Below are 19,863 nucleotides of genomic sequence, written 5' to 3'. Positions count from 1 at the left end.
GATGGTTGACGGGACCTATAGTGTATTGGCATTCTAACTCGATGGTTGATGGGCCCGGGGTATTCCAATCTGATGGTTGATTGGACTCGACATGCTGTTATTGTATTTGTTATCTGGTTATGTGTTGGTACTTTGGGGGATCTCACTAAGTGTTGGCTTACAATTTTGAGTTTTGTTTCAGGTACCTCAAATGACCGCGGGAAGGCGAAGACGTGACCATACACATCCTTATGTTTTTGACTTATGATTTTAGGAGACTCTGATGTTGAAAATGTTTTGAAAACTATGATTGTAAACAATTTGTGAATTTGGTTGGTTTTAAAAAGTTTAAATTTCTTCTGATTTTTATAAGTGTTACAAAAAAACCCAAAAAAATGATTAGATTACTCAATTTCCCTTCTTTTTAATATTTTAAATTAGTCTGTAGTTTTTAATTAGATTGTAATAATAGTGCTTTTTAAAAAATTGTATCCACCAAACATAAAATTGATTTAAAAATATGTAAATATAGCTCCTTTAACTTTGATTTATAATCATTTAATATATATATTAACTTTCATTGCTAACCATTTAACATGTTTTTTATTTAATATTTTACTTTTAAAACTTTAATATATATATATATATATATATATATATATATATATATATATATATATATATATATATATAATAAAATAGAACCCCTTTGTGAACGGTACTCTGTTCTGATTGTTTTTTTTTTTTCTAATTCTGTCTGATTCCATAGCTTTTTTTAATCTTTATTCCATCTCCATTATAACCGATAAAAATCGGATTAGTGTGTCTGCACCGCTTCATTCCTTGGATGAAAACAAAACCCAATAGAGCTTCCCACCATTTTTTCGTTCTCTGCTTCATCTATCTCTCATAGGCTTCTTCTTTTCTAGAATGTACTCCACCTGATAACAAAACAATGGACTCTCTCCTCTCCTCAAATTCGCCAGAATAATCACCACCATCATCAGACTATCCATAGTTCATCGACATCTTCACCGCCACGTTCGTCGACTGCAAAGAATGCATAAATCAATGAAAACGCCGGAATAATCACCACCATCATCGGACTATCCATTGTTCATCGGCATCTCCACCGACATCTCCAATTTCTATTCTAGCTACTTGCTTCCTCGATCCCTCTACTTTTGTCGTCTTCCATATCCTCTATATTGGTAAATCAATTGGTGGATTTTTTATGTTGTTCAATTTGGTGGCTTAGGTTTTTGAGATTACAGAGATACCGACCAGTTACCTTTCAAGAGTAAGCTTTCAATTTTACTCTCATATTGTTTCCCAAATAATTTTTTCTATTCTTAGTCAACAACTCATCATTTTCAACCTCCCAAAGTCTTGTGTCTGCCGCCGTGAACACCACTGCCACCACCGATTTCAATTAAAGTCCAATCTTTGCGGGTCTATGGTTCTTTGTATCTATGCCCACCACCTGTTTGTAGAAATACCCAACTAAACCAAATATCCATTTGTCTCAATAATAAATGCAAGTGTGTTTTTGAGTGGTTTGTTCAGTTTGAAAGTGTATTCTTAGTCATCTCATTTTCGTTTGGAAGTCAGCTAGCACATGAATATCAAATAGGATACCGTTTTCATACATGGATTACACTATTGTTCTTGTATTGTGTTCAAGTTGGTATTTGTGCAAGGTCCATGACTTTCATCTATTTTATTTTGAATTTTTCTGTTTTTTCAGTGCATCATTCATTGTGTGTCACAGTCACTTGCTGAATACATCATTGGTGCACATTCCATGGTTTATGAGATGATTTTAGTGCCTATTTTTTAGCTGATTTTAGTGCCTATTTTTCTGTTATGATATTGCATTGTTTGTAAGTGAAACATCTTTTCTGACATTTTAAACCTTACAATGTGGATTTCAGCATGAGAAATATCACCTGACCAAGAGTTGCATACATTCTGTAAGTTGTGATAGATATAATTATAGCTATGGGATGGTCCTACAAAATCTCCAAAAAAATGTGTTTTTTTGTTTAACATATATGTTCTCATTGATCCGGTTTTGTTAATCACATCCACATGATATTTTTTGACTCAAGTGATTTAGAAAGATGACTTTGTTGCTATTCTCAACATCAAACTCTAAAATCCCATGTAAAATTCATTTCTTGATCTTACTCGTTTATGGGCACATAATTTGATTGTTGATGACTACCAAGGTTACTTTCTGTACCTTAATAACAAGAAGATTTTCATGGTCTATAATTGGTATTAACAATTGAAATGTCTTATATAATTAATATTACTAAGGGGTCGTTTGATATGCTATCTAACTGGGTCCAAAGCGGGACTGGGTCCATAAAATACCAATTAGCACGTTTGATATTGATTATAGATTACGGGACTCGGTCCAACATTAGGACTCGGTCCAATGAAAATAGAGGACTCGGTCCTTGCTTTAAACTTGATGGACCGAGTAAAAAATCAAAGCTGTCGATGCCCTATTTCCCTCCCCTGTTAACCTCCCTGTGACGAATTAGCGATCCAAAGCAGCAAAGCAGCGATCAACAGCAGGAAAGCAGCGATCAATAGCAGCAACTTCGATCAGCAGCAACAGCATCAATCAACAACAGGTTTCTTTTTCATTTTTTATCCTTTTTTTTCTGCATTCATAAGCAGGGGCAAAACTGTCCATAATTTATTGATTGTTAAAATTTCAATGTTTTTCATGTTCTTGATCAACGGGTTTGTTTATCTTGTTTTGTCCTTATTTTTTCTGCATTCATAAGCAGGGGCAAAACTGTCCATAATTTATTGATTGTTAAAATTTCAATGTTTTTCATGTTCTTGATCAACGGGTTTGTTTATCTTGTTTTGTCCTTATTTTTTCTGCATTCATAATCAGGGGCAAAAGTGTCTACAATATACTGATTCTTAAAATTTCCATGTTTTTCATGTTCTTGATTTCCATGTCCAAAATCTATTTTTTGTCCTTGTTTTTCATGTTGTTGATTCTTAAAATTTCCATGTTATTTCCTAATTCTTGAAAACAAAAAGTGAATTTTTTTGATTAATTACTATGTATCTTCCAAAAACAAAATTGGTGCATATGAAATTATGGTGGTGTCGAATAATGATAAGCAAGCTGTTGAAAAACACACGTTGTCATGAATTCTAAACTTTAACACCCATACATTAATTACTATAAATATTTTTGTTTTTATTCTAAATATTTCTTGAAACATTCAAGACACTAGAGTGTGGTATTTTTTTACTATAATTTAACAATTTATTATTTTTGATGAATTATTTATTTATTTATTTTTATCATTTTGTTTCTTTTCATCTTAATAACAATTTTATTTTATCTGTTAATAATTTTTTATATTTATAAATATGACCTATTTGTGAGTATTTGTGTACATGTGTATATGTATATATATAGTTGTGTATATGTGGGCAAATTTGTGTGTATATGTATATGTATTTGTGTTTATGTGTGCAAATATGTGTATATATTTGCATAACATGTTAAACATTTATTTATTCCTTAGACATGACAGAAAAGAGAAGTAGAGCTAGTTGGTCTTCGGATTTTGTGAACAAAACTTTTCTTGATGCATGTATCCAAGAACTGACAAGTAACGGTCGGGAGGGTAGTGGTCTCAAAGGTAGCTCATGGAATACAATAGCTGAAAAACTAAAAAAAGATCATGACTTTGTTGTTGACAAAAAACAAATGAAATATCGTTATGACTACTTGAAAAGCAAGTATGCAGTTTGGTTGAAATTAAAAAACAAAACTGGGAATCTCTATAATCCTATCACAAACACGTTTCAAATGACGGATGAAGAGTGGAAAGCGAAGGCGAAGGTAATCTTTTAATTTAAAACACATTTTTTTAAAAGTATACTAATAAAATCAATTTTTCAAACAGTTGAACAAGATGGTTGAGAAATTAAGAAATGCACCCCTCCTTTACCCTGATCTATGCACCCAGTTGTTTGACGGTGCGACCTCGACCGGTGTTGCTAGTTGGTGACCATCTTCGACACTACCTCACCCTGCAGAAGACTTTACTACACAAGATTATGAGGATATCAAGATGGTAGATACACCACCTCAAATGGATATCCCAGCCTCAGCTTCAACAGTACCCCCACCAACAAGTGCATCACATGCAAGTGGAGATTCGTCTGGTCGGTCCAAAAACAAAAGAGGAAAACGAAATGCACCCACGGACACACTGGATGATGACATAAGAGAGGTTGGCAAGGAAATTATAAAGGCGGCTCAGGCGTTCGCGCAAACTAATAATCTTGACAAGGAGATAGATGAATGTATTGAAAAATTGAAAGGCTTGGAGTGGGGAGATTCTGATCCGAAATACATCACTGCTCTTATGTTGTTTGCTGAAAATGTTGGTAACAGGAAAATTTGGTTACGCCTCGAGTCTTCGACTTGTGAGTTGTGGGTGAAAAGTGCGGGAAAGGATTTTGGATTACTTGGTTGACTTTAGTATGACTTTAGGATGTTTTTGTCTTTATGCTTTATGCATTTATATTATGGTACATGTTATGGATTATTATGCGTAGGGTTGTTATGTGTTTTGTTTATGATTTTTAAGTTTAGGTTGTTTATGTGTTATGTTTAGGATTGTTATTTGGTATTGCCTTTTATGTTATGGATTTTTATGTCATGGATTTTTATGTTATGAATTTTTATGTCATGGAGTTATATGTCATCCATTTTAATGTTATGGTTTATGTTATAAAATTTATGTGATTTGTATTCAATATGTAACAGGTTACATATGGATAAGGAAGGTCAGTTTTTAGGTTTCCTTATACTCTCATGCTATTGGTTGATATTGGTTCGAAAAAGAAAAACAAGAATTGGAAGAAAGAAAGTTAACGAATCGGAAGAAATCGGGCATGCATATACACAAGATTTGATATATGGATGTCCTATACAATGTTTTGATATGATACGTCTTTCACAAGATGCATTTGTATTATTATGCAATCATTTTACTCAATGAAATTCGTTGCAACGTAGTAGGACAATAAGCGTTGAAGAGAAGATGGCTATATTTTTACATGTTATAGGACATAATGAACGATTTCGAGCTGTTAAAGAAAGGTTTCACCACTCCATACAAACGATTCATCAATGTTTTCATGAAGTGCTAAAAGCAATGATGTGTTTTGCAAGAGAAATTATTGTACCAACATCTTCTAATACAACAAGAAATACCTCAGAACGACATAGACGGCTAAAAAACATATTTCCTGGAGCATTAGGTGCACTAGATGGAACACTTGTACATGCAGTTGTGCCTGTTGATGAACAAACTCGCTATAGGGGAAGAGGAAAATGTGAATGTTATCAAAATGTAATAGGAATTTGTGATTTTGATATGATATTCACCTTTGTATGGGCTGGATGGGAGGGCGTAGCACACGATTCTAAAGTTTTGAAAGAAGTTGCATTTAATCCGACTTCTGGATTTCCATTCCCTCCACCAGGTTTGTTATTATTCTATAAGTTTTATTATCTATATTATTTATATGATTAATTTGTCACCCATCTACAGATAAATATTACCTTTGTGATGCCGCATACACTAACACCCGTGGATTTATGGCTCCTTACCGCAATATTAGGTATCGGTTAGTCGATTTTCGAAGAAACAAAGCTTTAACTAAGGAAGAAAGGTTCAATCATGCTCATGCACAACTTAGAAATATCATTGAACGTGCTTATGGTGTACTGAAGGCGAGATTTCCAATTTTAAAACGTATGGCTCCGTATCCTTTTCCAGTGCAAAGAGACATAGTTATTGCTTGTGTCGCGGTCCATAATTTTATAAAGAAATACGATATTCAAGATGACCTATTTACGAACTTTGAACAAAACACTATGGTTACTCCTAATGTGGGAGGTGGAGGAAGTGAGGGCCAAAACCTACAAGGCATAGAATGGGGTTCAGAAGCCGTTGAGTATATGACTACTTTACGTGACCAGATTGTTAATCAGTTACTTTCAAATGCTTCACGTTAAATGATATACTTTTTTATTATGTTTGACAGTGTGTATTTGGGTTTTGCATTACACTTTGTATTTGGATTTTAAATTATGTATGTTTATTTTGGATTTTATGTGATAATTTTTATTTTTATAATTATTTTATCCAGCACAAAAGGACAACATAAGGATAATATGGTCATTTTTATCATTCAGCACAATCACTCAGATAAATAATCAAACAGCATAAATCCAGTCAGATGTGGACTCAGTCAGCATTTCTAACTCAGTCAGCTTCTAACTCAGTCAGCTCTAACCCAATCAGCAACTATCAAACGACCCCTAAATCCTCTATGGATCAACTTTACTCAAGATTATGGATTCATACGCCCAATTTTATTTTTTTCCTTAGAATATCTATAATATCTTTATAAACATTTGTTGCTTCTTCTCAACATTCTGATGCTTAAATATGTAATTTTTTTTAGCAAATTCATGGAGAAGGAAAGTAAAACCCAGGCTGTAATAGTACATGCAATTGGGGAGCCAATTCAAGAGGTCCATCTTCTTCCATCGCCATCTCTTCAACCTGTAATAGTTTAAACCCTTTGATCACATATCATAAAATAGAATCCATCTTTCCCAGGATTTTCTTTCTACCAAGATTATTGAAATAAAGGAGTAAACTTCTTGGAAGATGTAAATAGTATAGTGTATAGTCATTAAAATTAGAGTAAGTTATACGTATCGTACCTATGGTTTGGAGTGTGTTGCGCATTCTGGTCCTTAACCTTTTTTATAGCCCGGAGAGAGTCTTTATCATTTGGATTTGTATCAGATTCAGTCTCTATTCGAGTTAAAGACTATTATACCTTAAATATTATTATTGAATCTCTGTTTAATAATTGTATTATTATTTAATAACTGAAAAAATAAAAACACCATACCCCTTCCCCTTTTACCCTCCCTTCTCGTTTCAACTTTTCATGTCTCCCCCTTCTTCGTAATTAGATTGTCGATGACGCACTACCATCTACAATTGAGGAACTCCTTCATCTTGACAGATGTCGAACCCTTGCCCCTATACTGGTTTACAGTTTGTCATTGGAAGACTCAAAAGTAACTGAACCCTAGCTTCTCACTCCCGTCTTCTCTCATAGGAAACATCTCCTAAAAACTCGTCGCCTCTCGTCCCATCCCCCTCTTCTCTTGATAGAACCCTAGCCGTCACCTAGTTTGAGTTGTGATTCGATTTTTGAAAATCAATCTAAACTCTAAAGATTATGCTCTGATTCGGTTTCTGAAAATCGATTTCCACAGGTCATTGAATATTTCTGAAATCCGTTTACTGTTTATACTTCGGCAAACACCGAACATCAGACACCCCTTGTATTCGAGGATGTTTTGTTTATATGAAATATCTTATGGGTCAGATGCACTTTCATTCAGATTATCTGAAACCGACGTTGTCTTTTAAAATAGTAAGATAAATAAATGATTTTTTGGATTTTTTTTATTTTAAACGATGCTTTCTCGACAACTATCAAATGAATTACCATAAGTTAAATGATTTTTATCCATTTAAAATCCCAATCAAATTGTGTTTTGGCACACTTATTAATAAAACACAATTACCATTTCTCTGGAACTGAATCATCAGATTTCATTTTTAATCTTAATCATTGTCAAATCAATTTGGGTTTGTATCGATTAGAAAGGGTAATTGAGTACCTAACATTAAATGCAAGCTGTTTTTTTGAGCTGAGTGTCATTACTTATTCTTCGACCCGACCCAACAAATTCCCTTTATAAATTGATTTTGAAATTATCATTTCCTTCTTTACACTTTCGAAACTTTCATCTCTTGAGCCCTATAAATTTTCGTAGGATTCTCTCTCTCAAAAGCTTCTAACTTTCTGTAATGGCACCCAAATCATCAAACGAAAAGAAATCTTCTAAAGCGTCCGTTGAATGAACTTCATCTGAGATGATTCTCAGGGATACAACTAAACTTTATCCCTAAATCCTAACAATTTTGATGAATCTGTTTGCATCATGATTGAGTTCATCACCCATCATTGTATTGTTGTTCCATTCACCAAAATCCCAAAGCCTAAATTCCCTCTGACTTCTTATTACTGCCTTTCAAAGAACTCATGTTAAAGATGATCATATTGAGGTTATGATCACATATGAAAGAATCACAACTATTACCATATGCACATTCCTCAAAGAAGTTGGTGTTGGTGAAAATCAGGAAGGATTTGTTGTTTCTGAACCGAACACAAATCAATTTCAAGTATTCTTGAACGACATAGGGTTTAAAAGGGTACCTATGTATCCAAGGATTTCAAGAAGTCAGCCGTTCCTGGGATGTGGACTGTGTTAATGCATATTATCATGAAAGGGTTCTCTGAAAAACATGGCGAATCAAACATGATGAACAAAGATTGGTTAAACCTCTTCTACAACATCTTCAGTGGCCGAGATTCAACAATTAATCTTTCGAACATCATGTGGAATGACTTTTAGAAATTCACAGACCGATCCAAGAGTTACGAGTTCCTCTCTCCGAGATTCCTGGCTCTTACGTTGCAGCAACTCTATTCGGATCTCTATGAGTCCATACGATTAACTCATTAATCGGCGAGGTATTTGATATATCTAGCGTTATTGATTTAATGTAATATTAATTATGATCATCTTCTAATGTATTTAACTACGTAATAAACTTATTAGCTTTTAATTTGATGTCCCAGGTAATATTAACTTATAGAGAAAACTGCAAAAATGGTCAATGTTGTATGCATTTGTTCTGAGTTTAGTCAAAACCTCGAATTTTTTGGTTTCATGATCCTTTTGATCATGTTTGTTTGTAATTTTGGTCCCTTGGAAAATTGAAAATACTAAAATGCCCTTTTGATATCTTTTTTCTATTTAATTTAAACGAAAAAGAAAATAATTAATTAATTTGGGCCTACATCTCTCTCTCTCATGTATGAAGCAACCCCCCTCCCACGTAATTCATCTTCTCTAACCAAACCACCTCGTTGTAGCCCCAAATTTGTCTAATTTCTTTATCAACGTTTTTTTGTGGTCATGCTCCACTGTATCTAAATCCTTGTGCGAATTTGTGATCTTGCTCGTTCTTTCCTTGCTATGGTGGTGTTGTTTGGCTCTAATGAACTTCAACTTACCCTCCAAATCCCAAAAACTAGAAATCAAAATCGAGCATTGTTCATTATCTTCTACAACAATGATTTTAGTGGCTTTAGATGATTTCATAACACGGGCCCATGGTTTCTCTCTTTCAATTTGGATTGCAAATGGTGGAGAGGGTGGTATGATGCGCAAGGGTTTAGCGATGTAGGGGTGGATGTTTATCAAACGCTGATAAAGCTAAAATGCTTGTAAAATCAATCGGCGACTAATGTTCTTGAGGCCCACCTCACCGTCTCCGTCTTTTTTCCCCTCCATTCGTTATTTCTTCCTGTCAGTCCATCGTCTTGAAGCAGTGAAGTCAGACCTACGTTGATCTGGCATAGTTAGGGCTTATGGTTATACACACAATAAGATACATCGATATGCATAGTTGGGGATGTGAGGCATAGTATATGCGACTCAGTGGTGGATGACAATGGTCAATAGTTGTTGTGGCTAAAGTGAAGGTGGTAAGGTGAGTTCACAAAAGGGAAGGTTGGTAGAGGTTGATTGGTTTTCCGATTAAAGGGGACAATAGGTTTTCTTTGTAGCGCGCTACAACTTCGACAAAGAAAGGCATGGAAAGGTAGACATTATAGTTGTTGGATTCTACGTGGTTTTGTTAGGGATGTCAAATCGATTTCTATAGGGTTTTGTTAGGGTTGCTTCCTCCGAAGACTTGAGATCCCAAGCCATATTGTGACAACCCAAAAATTTCTGCCTTGTAAAGTCAATCCAAGCAATCAAAAGTCAGACTTGTTTCTGCTATCTTTTAGCTTTGTTAAGGGCATGTTTGAGTGTTCTAAGCCTAGTACATTCAAGGATTGGGTGTTAGGAAGTATCTACTAGAGTTCATTGTCCAGCATTCAAGCCGGAAAACTCCATCACAAGGAGTTTACGGCCGTAAACTAGAGCTTACGACCGTAAACTCTTGTCTAGCCGTGAACTTACTCCTTAATTATGATATTCCTTCATTTTTCTTCACTTCTCACATCTCCAAGTCCAGAACACTCATTTCTCTCTCAAGTATCATCAAGAACACTTCCATTTCTCGTCAAATTCGTAAGTGATTATTTCATTTATAAGTTGATATCCTTCTTGATCTAGTGGAACCCCATGATTTCATCCGTGAATTCATCTCTTTTTGGGGTTAGATCTTCAAGAACACCAAGAAAACCAAGAACACACACTAGTTCTTTGGGCCGTAAACACCCCTTCAAGCTTCCAAATCGTAAGTATCCTTTCCATATACTTGTTATCCAGTAGAAGCTCGTGATTAGCATCCAAGAATCGACCATTTTAGCATGAAAATTAAGAGTTTACGACCGTAAACTCTTCATATGGCCGTAAACCCTTCTTGATTTAAGTCATGGCCGTAAACCCTAGCTATTTCATGTGTTGCCCGTAAACACCTTGGCCGTAAACTCATCCCTATAGCCGTAAACTCTTATAGTGTGGCCGTAAACTCCTTGTGATTAACACATGTGATTCTAACACTTCATTTCAAGTGTTTCCTAGTCCCTAAGGTTGTTTTCTTGCATGTTAGTTGTTTTAAACACTAATTACATGCCTATATATATGCCATTATATGTCATTTAGGACTCGTTTGTGTCTCGGGAATTCATTCGTGGAACTTCTCATCCTTACACGAATCTTCAATTGAATCACCCAAATAAGGTGAGTTCATACCCCCAAAATCAATCTTTTAAATGTTTTAAATGCTTTTAAGGGGGGGGGGGGGGGAATACAAGAATAACACAAGAAATGTTGTGTTATAAAATATAAATTGTTTATTTTGTCTTTGTACCAATGAACTGTATATAGAACATGAAACTTTGAATAGAACATAGACATAAGCTTATAAACTTTAATAAGCTTAACTTAAGGAACAAAAAGGATATTTATATGAACTTATCTGTTAATTATAAAAAGGGTTTTCCACATTATTACTTGTAAAGTCGTTAATCTAACTTGTGAGACACGTCTTCTAGTACTCATATAAGTACCAGCGAAAGTCTACCTTTACGACCAGAGTCTCCTGGAGGGAGAGCGTGAATTTGTGTATAGATTTATACGGGATTGACAATCCCGCACCTCACTGTTAGCTACAGTCAGACCGGCAAGTCTGCGGGTGACAAATGTCATATTATTTTCGACGTCTACAATACGTCAGGTTTAACCGGTCCAATTAGTATGGTTGTAAAACTCACAAATAGATAACAACGATATATTTACGTAGTAATACACTTTTCATAAACAAATCTCGAGGGATACTAACTATGTGATTACCCAATGTATACTTTAGGGTTAGATAAAACTGAAGTCCGATAGACAGTGGAATGTGTGCTTTCTGCCTTATTTCCTGTTCCTTGTTTGGTTGTGGGCTTAGGGCAGATTCACCCATTCAACTGTCTATTCGATCTCGGTTATATGCAACTCGTATGTATTAGGTAATCATAGGAGGGTAGTATCGTCGTATCAGGTATCCAGAAAAACCAAGTCTTTATTCAGTTTAACATATCAACAAAACCATACATCATTGTAGTAAGTATAGGGAGTATACTTGTGCTTTTCAAACTTAGAACATCATGGACATCCAGTCGGTTTTTATAGAAAAAATAGGATTTTCGATGGTTAACATCATTCTTTTTAAGGTAAATAGATTTGATTGTATTTTCTGAAAACAATAGCGTTTTACCAAAAACAACGGTTCACAATTTAGTTGGTGAAACTAGAAACTTATTTATAAAAGGGTTTAATACCACTTATTAAGCCAGTATAACGTAAAGGACCTTTAGCGGTTAATTCTATAATACCTTAGTTTATACATCCGACTTATATATAATTAATACCCGACACGTAGTTGGATGTCTGTTTTCTGCCTCATTTCCTGTTCCTTGTTTGGTTGTGGACTTAGGGCAGATTCACACAATTAATTGTCCCTTTGATATTAGATTATATATAACTAGTATAAACTAAGTGATTATAGAAGGAACTATTGTGGTTACCATTTTTACTAAAGGAAATATATGATTTTCTTAAAGAATGTTTTTATCAAATATAAAGAACTATTACAGTTAACTCTGTAAGTACCAAATGAATACGCCAGGGTTATATACAGTAAAGATCTAACAAACAATGGGATGTGTGACTTCCGCCTCATTCCCTGTTCCTTGTTTGGTTGTGGGCTTAGGGCAGATTCACCCAATCAGTTGTCTGTTTAATCTAAATTGTATATAACTTGTATCCATTTAGTACTCATAGAAGGAATTGTTGAGTCATTTTTACTTTCATTCATCATATCAGAAAATATAGGATTTTCTGGAGGAACAGACGAACTTTTCTAAAAAGAACTTACAGTTTACTTTTCGTTAAACTAATGCAAACTTCTGACACTAAAATACTTATGAACTCACCAGCTTAAATGCCGATCTACTCTTTCAAAATAACTTGTATTCTCAGGAAATAGTAGACAGGTACGCGCACAGGGATTCCGAAGATGGAGCATAATAGCTTCTTGTCTTGTTTTGTTATTTACTTTCGTAGTCAATCTTTTGTAAATCATACTTTGTAAACACTTTAATAATTAATGCAATGGTTGTTTGTTACTTTGATTACTATGATGCATGTGTTGTGATACTAAACATGACGTCCTCCGCCCCGAACGTTTCCGTTGTTCCGGTTTGGGGGTGTGACAGATTGGTATCAGAGCATTGTTTATAGTGAACTAAGTATATCAACCTATAAAAGATATACAACTATAAATGCAATGGGGCCGAAGTGCTCTGACTAAAAGTATATTTTAACAATATAACAATATTTTATAAAAGTATACATACATGCTTATACAGATATACATACTAGAACAAGTATCACAAGAAGAACGAAACAGAAGTATTTAAAGGTTGGACACTGCGGCCAAACCTGGATAGTTATGTAATCATATTTGGGATCAATATAGCCTGATCAACTATATTCGTTTGAGATATGACCGACATGTGTTTGGTAGTGATGTGGTGTTGCAACAGTCTTAAAACGTACCAAACTCTATTCAAGGGATTCTAGATCAGAACATAAAGTTAAAATACTATAGGAGTATTTTATGATACTATAAGACAACAACAAGTTTAAAACATACCAAGTTTATTACATTAAAATACTATAGGAGTATTTTAGGCACTATAAATAACTTATGTGAGAATTTAAAAGACCCTTCTGGTAGGTCTATAATTCCGGAGTGTATACTTCCAAGGTTTTATATAATTGAGATTTTATAGACTTAGAATTTGTGATCTATGCTCTACTTCCTGTTCCTTGTTTGGTTGTGGTTTTAGAGTAGGATCACTTATTTGAAGGTCTATTTAATCTTGAATTATATACAACACTTAAACATTGCGCAATTACAGGAGGACCCGGTAAGGATCACCCCATAATGTTTCACTTAATCTCATAGATTCTCTAGACACTTCCATTCTCGCACGATAAACCCAGATAGGTGTAACCACTCTATCATAACAGTCAGTAAAGGAGCCGAGGAGAAACAAAAAGAGATTCAAGAAGAGTTTTCCAAGGAGGGATCAGCCGGAGAAACTAAAACGTATTATGTGTCACACTAATAAATAATAACCTTAATTGACTTAGCGAGCTAGTGATTTCACTACTCACACTATGTGTTAGGATTATTTCTTTTCATGCAGCCAGTATCAATATTCAATTCACAGAGATTCATTCGAGGATAGCCACTTCTGATTCATAAAGTTTATTTTATATAGACTCTCTTTATGAATTGTTTCCAGAACCCTTTGAAAGTCAGAACTAGATACACTCAGAACTAGGATAACTTAGTCATTCAGCTTTCGGCTTATAACCACTGCTATAGACTCATTTCATCTCATCTTTGCATTCTTTTAAGCAAAAGATGCCTCGTGGTAGACCTGTAAGGCGTGTAGTCAACAACACAACAGAGAATCCACCACCACAATTTGATCCTGCAGCTCTCCAAGCAGCGATAATGGCCGCAGTGACAGCTGCTATAACTCACATTCACGCAAGTAATACCAGTGGATCTGGTAGCGGTACCCACCTAACTAACCCAGTAGTTACCCATGGACACCCACGGGAGTGTTCATATAAGGACTTCATGAACTGCAAACCCAAATCCTTTAATGGAAATGGGGGAGTCATTGCTCTGATGCGATGGTTCGAGAAGACAGATTCGGTCTTCGAAATCTGTCTGTGCCCAGAAGGGAGAAAAGTGAAGTTTGTTGCCTGCACCTTCTCCGACAGAGCCCTAACATGGTGGAATAGCCATGTTAAGTCACTGACCCTATCAGTGGCTAACTCGATAGGTTAGGAGAACCTAAAAGAGATGATGTTGGAAGAATATTGCCCAAGGGGCGAAGTTCAAACGCTGGAACAAGAGCTATGGGAGCATACCATGGTCGGCTCAGATATAGTGACCTACACTGACAGGTTTAGCGACCTGGCAGAACTGTGCCCCAGGATGGTTATTCCGGAGAGTAAGAAGATAGAAAAGTACATATGGGGGTTATCTACGCCGATTCAAGGGGATGTACTGTCTTCTAACCCAACTACATTCGATAGTGCCAAACGCCTGGCCCAACGACTCATTGACCATGGAGTCCGCCATGGTGTGGTGGTCCCTGTTCCCGAGCCATCAAAGGGAGGGGACTATAAACGGAAGTCGGGGAAAAAGAGGAAGGAGCGAACAACACAGGAACCCCCGCAAGAACAAGAAGTAGTTACTGTACACGCCGCCACAACACCTGCCACTCCAGCACCTGTCAGTCGATATGCTGGAACCCTCCCGAAGTGTGGAAAGTGTAACTATCACCACACCGGAGCATGTCGGGAAATGCAATGCATGAATTGCCGCAGAAAGGGACACACTGCCCGTTTCTGCAGGGCGCCGACACAACCGATCTCCCAAGTCCCCGGAGTTGAAGTAAACCAGGCCTGCTATGGTTGTGGTGAGACTGGGAACTACAAGAGGGACTGCCCGATAACGAAGAACTCAGGTGCGGATGGACAAATTCTGATGATCACCGCAGGAGAAACTACCCCGGAGTCCCCAGCGACCAGTGGTACGTCTTCGAAATAAGAAGTGCTTTAAAATTTAATTTATATTTATATAAGATTAAAACTTGGGGAAACATTTACAAGTAATTATAATAACTCACTCATCTGAACAAGTCACATCATTCATAAGAGAACTAAAGATCCGTTCAGGGAAGCTATGATGGCTTAGTATGTACATCAGGGTTATGCATAGCTAAGATTTTGCAGACTCAGAGTGAGTGATTCCGCCACAATTCATGTTCCTTGTTTGGTTGTGGATTTAGGGCAGAGTCACTCAGTCGACCGTCTTATTCATCTTAATTATACATACCTTGTATATGTCAGGCGATCATAGAGGTACCAAGGAGGATCATAATATAGAGTATCGACACTAGTTATCAAAGCACTTTCACTGTTAGTACTCACTCATTGCGGTATGATTTTGTGGCAGTGGAAATATCAAGGAGAAAACTGAAAGCACTAGAAAGTCTACACAGAGTACATTGTCGAGCACACGCAGAATACACCATCGTATAACAAACGCTTCGTTCAAATCGACCTAAGTTTTGTTTCTGTAAAGAGTCCGTTGTCATCATTCGTCATGGATTGGCGTGGTCCTCACCATACTAAGTTCATATGTTTCCATCACCTTGACCGCCAAATTCACGAAACCCTCATCATTCGTAACGACAACCCGACCTAGACCTCAGTATTGTCTCTTGTTTTCTAAACCCCAAAGTACTCATGCGAAGAGTACCATGCCCTCCGAAACCTTGACGACCTTATACTCATTAGACCTTCCCGAACTACCACTCGTCCAACAGATCAAGTTCAAGCACAGAGGCTAAGGACGAATACAACCCACCTATCACTATTAAGTGTATACACGAGGGTGGTATATAATTATGATTATGCAGATTTAGTATGTGTGTTTCCGCCCTATATCCTGTTCCTTGTTTGGTTGTGGATCTGGGGCAGAGTCGCACATCCGACCTGAAGGGTTTTGAGCATTCTAACACTCCTATGGTGTACATGCAACCCTAGAAACATTGGATCTATGTTTTATCTATGATACATGGAAAATTGATTTTCCAAGGTTCATAACCTATCTAGCATACATGGGGTACTTTTAATCATAAAAGATAGTAAGAAATCATACCGTGTAGTAGTTTGGATTCCTTAAAAACCTTGTGAGCCTAGCACCTCAAGTGTGATGCCTCAAATGTATCACACAACACCAAATGCACTTAGAATGACTTACAGAGAAATGATACACTTCTTGAAATCGGCTAGCCCTCACTTGTATGCATAGTGGCCGATTTTGGTGAATAACATGAGGCTTATATAGTGTGTTACAATTAGGGTTACACCATGTAAACCCTAATTGTCATGACTTTTCATTTCCATGACCCATGGGTTCTATAAACACCATGGAGCATCCATGGAGCATCCTATTGACCAAACCCGATTATAGTGACCGATTAGCAATAAATCTCATCGGTGTAGGTCCGATTAGCAATTAATCGCCGATTAATCAGCTGATTAGGCCAATTTCTGCAACACTGTATATATATATATATATATATATATATATATATATATATATATATATATATATATATTCAAATGAGAATATTTTTTAAAATGAAAACATTTGAGAACAAAATTTAGACTATGACATTGAAAACACGCGCATTCCTTTTTCTAATTAGCTTAGGGGTATTTTCGTAAATTTGATGTTATGAACGAGTTTTCATCTGATTTTGTTTCCATGTTTGACGTAACTTTGGTCGAGATTGTCCATTGAGAACATAATGATTTGTTACGATTTTTACGAAATTGTTTCTAAATCTAAGCGATTTCTACGATTTTTGTTCCTAAATTCACTATGTTTTGTTTGTCGAATATTATAGAGAAGTAATTGGATATTCGTCGAAGAAGTTAAGTCTAACAGTTCGTTCTATCAAAAGTTAAAATTCTTCAATTTGTTTAACTTTTTTTTAGTATTAAACACACGCATTTGTATTTATTTCATCTATTCCAGTAATCGAATCAGTTATTTAACGAAAGGAGTTAGGTTTAACACATTGTTCATCAAAAAAGTAAAAATTGTCACTTTGCAAAACTTATTTTGATATATTCTAGTAATCAGATTAGTTATTTAACGTTTTGAGTTTGAAAGGAGTTAGATTTAACGTATTGCGCATCACAAAGTAAAAATCGTCACTTTGCAGAACTTATATTGATCATTAGACGGTTATTCTTGCATTGTAAGTTCGAATAGAGTTATGTTTAAAATATTGTTTATTGAAAAAGTAAAAATTGCCACTTTGTAGAACTTATTTTGATCATTAAACGTTGATTCTTGCATTGTAACTGCATTTATGAAGTATAAATCAAAATTATTTAGTATGGAGCTAATAATTGTGATTTATGTTTGTAGAAAAACTTAAAACATTCAAAAAACATGTGATTAGTGTATGTTAAAATTCATATTATTTTAATCACATGTATTAGGTTTAATGTTTTAAAAGGATTAGGTGGACCCACAAATTTAATTAAAAAACTTTTTAATAATTAAAAATAATCAAAAATATAAAAAATAAATGAAAAATAAATTAAAAAGGGTATTATAGTCATTTCATGTCTGAGGGTAGTATGTGTTTCCTCTGTAGTGCTTCAGGAAGGTGTCACAATGCATATAAGCTAACAAAAAAATGCTCAAAAGATGAGAGGGACAAAAACTATAACTTGAACATATGTCTAGGGACCGTTTTGTAGTTACTTTAATAAGAAACATGTTGATTGCAAGGCTACTGAAAGATATAAGAAGATAATATTTGAACTTATAGAAACTCGACTATGGCCACTAAGGAAAGATTGCAAGAGTTGTGTATGGTTTGAATCTCGATAAGGAATGTGAGCAACCTTACCATCTGTAAGTATAGATATCACATGTAATATTACAAGTCCACAACTGTGACAACCCGAAAATCCTTGTCGTGTAAAGTTCAACTATTCAACTCAGCCGAGTGTCAGCCTTCGTTTTGCTATCTTATAACGAAAATGTGGGTCTATATGAGTGTTCTAGGCTTAGTATAACCTAGATATGAGTCTTAGGAAGGGTTAGAAAGTGTGTAGCATCACAAAATCGGGCCAAACACACCAAAGAAGGTGTGTGCGGCCGCATACCCGCGCCTGCGGCCAGCCAGCCGCACACACCCTCCAGCCTCACACTCGACCCTATATATATTGAACACTTAGCCAACCTTACACCCCTTTTCCCACTCTCTCAAAGCTAACTTTCTCTCTCTACTTTCTCTCTCTAGAAACTTCATCCAAGAACACTCTAAGGGCCTCAAAAACGTGAAGTACTCCATCATTCAACTTGTTATATTGGTAAGACACCTGAATCTAAGCCTAAAACTCATAGTGTTCTTCGTGTTCTTCATCCTTTGAAGGTGTACGGCCGCACACCTTCATAAGGTGGCCGTACACACCTCAAAAACCCTCCAAAGTGAGAGTTTGAACCCCTATCTGCTAGTTGGACTTGGTATTGGCCTTGAAACACCTAAAAATCGACATTTTGGGCATGAATGAGGAGTGTACGGTCGCACACTCCTGTGTACGGCCGCACACACCCTCTGTACGGCCGCACACTCCTGTGTGCAACCGCACACACAGCCTGGCCGCACACCCTAGCCGTACACCTGACCGCACACACATAAAAGTCGAGTTTGGTGGCCTTACACTCAAATCTAAAGCCCTACACTCATTTAGGGACTTCAATAGGTGTTTGTAACACTTAATTCTAAGTGTTTTCATGTCCCTAAGGTGTGTCCATGTGTTTAGTAGTAGCTATATACCCTAAGTGTATTCATATATATGTTATTACATGTTAAACTAGGATCCGTTTGTGCTCACGACTTCATTCGATACCCGACGATCCTATATCAATCTCTCTTTCGAGTTACTCACTTCAGGTGAGTTCATACCCCTATACTTTTCCGAGTTTTTCATGTTTTCAGGGGGGGGGGGGAATACAAGAAAAAGTACAAGGAAACTTGTGCTCAAATATATTATTTTGTTTAAAATAATTTCATGTTCAGTATGCTTTCAAACACAGAAAACCGTTTTACCACTCGATTTAGAAATCAACTCGTAGAAACAGTTTTCAAATCTAAAGCAAGGAACTTGTGAACCTTATCATAATATGTATTATTTCATAAAGGATTCACGCAAATTATAAACAGGATTTTCAACATTGTTATTTGTAAGTTTGTTAGGCTAAGTTTGAGACATGTCCTCGGTAACACTCCCCCGGATTCGTGAGTGGAGGACTACGACTTATAACCAGAATCTCTTGGAGGGAGAGCGTGACTATTGTGTATAGATCTATATGGGACTGACTATCCCACACCCTCGCTGCTAGCTACAGCGGAACCATTTGGTTCAGGGGTGACAAAGTCATAAAAGATACTGGCCCATTTACGCGCCTTATCCAGTCTCAGTACGGTTATGGCACTCACAAATTAGGTAACGAGAATTTACTTTTCCAATATACT

The 19,863-nt window shown here is 36.0% G+C and overlaps 1 protein-coding gene across 4 annotated transcripts; it reads left to right on the top strand.

Moving 5' to 3' along the window:
- The first annotated feature begins 712 nt into the window (after nt 1–712).
- Nucleotides 713–6,076, top strand: LOC145136661 (uncharacterized). Of its 4 annotated transcripts, none has more exons than XM_079070776.1 (4): nt 713–1,279; nt 1,914–2,624; nt 4,799–5,520; nt 5,589–6,076. In XM_079070776.1, exons 3-4 carry the CDS (start codon nt 5,076–5,078, stop codon nt 6,053–6,055), a joined length of 912 nt encoding a protein of 303 aa, XP_078926902.1. In that variant the 5' UTR covers nt 713–1,279; nt 1,914–2,624; nt 4,799–5,075; the 3' UTR covers nt 6,056–6,076. The 4 variants fall into 4 exon arrangements, 2 of the variants coding, with proteins under 2 accessions (XP_078926902.1, XP_078926901.1); XM_079070775.1 differs by having other exon boundaries at nt 713–2,624; nt 4,799–4,818; nt 5,054–5,520; XR_013720641.1 differs by having other exon boundaries at nt 713–2,624; nt 5,659–6,076.
- The last annotated feature ends 13,787 nt before the right edge of the window (nt 6,077–19,863 follow it).

The sequence above is a fragment of the Lactuca virosa genome, chromosome 9 (assembly GCF_052849685.1).
Source record: "Lactuca virosa cultivar CGN04683 chromosome 9, Lactuca_virosa_CGN04683_v6, whole genome shotgun sequence".
NCBI classification, from domain to species: Eukaryota; Viridiplantae; Streptophyta; class Magnoliopsida; order Asterales; family Asteraceae; genus Lactuca; species Lactuca virosa.
The sequence above is the reverse complement of the archived record's forward strand: the minus strand, read 5'-3'. Positions and strand labels throughout refer to the sequence as shown.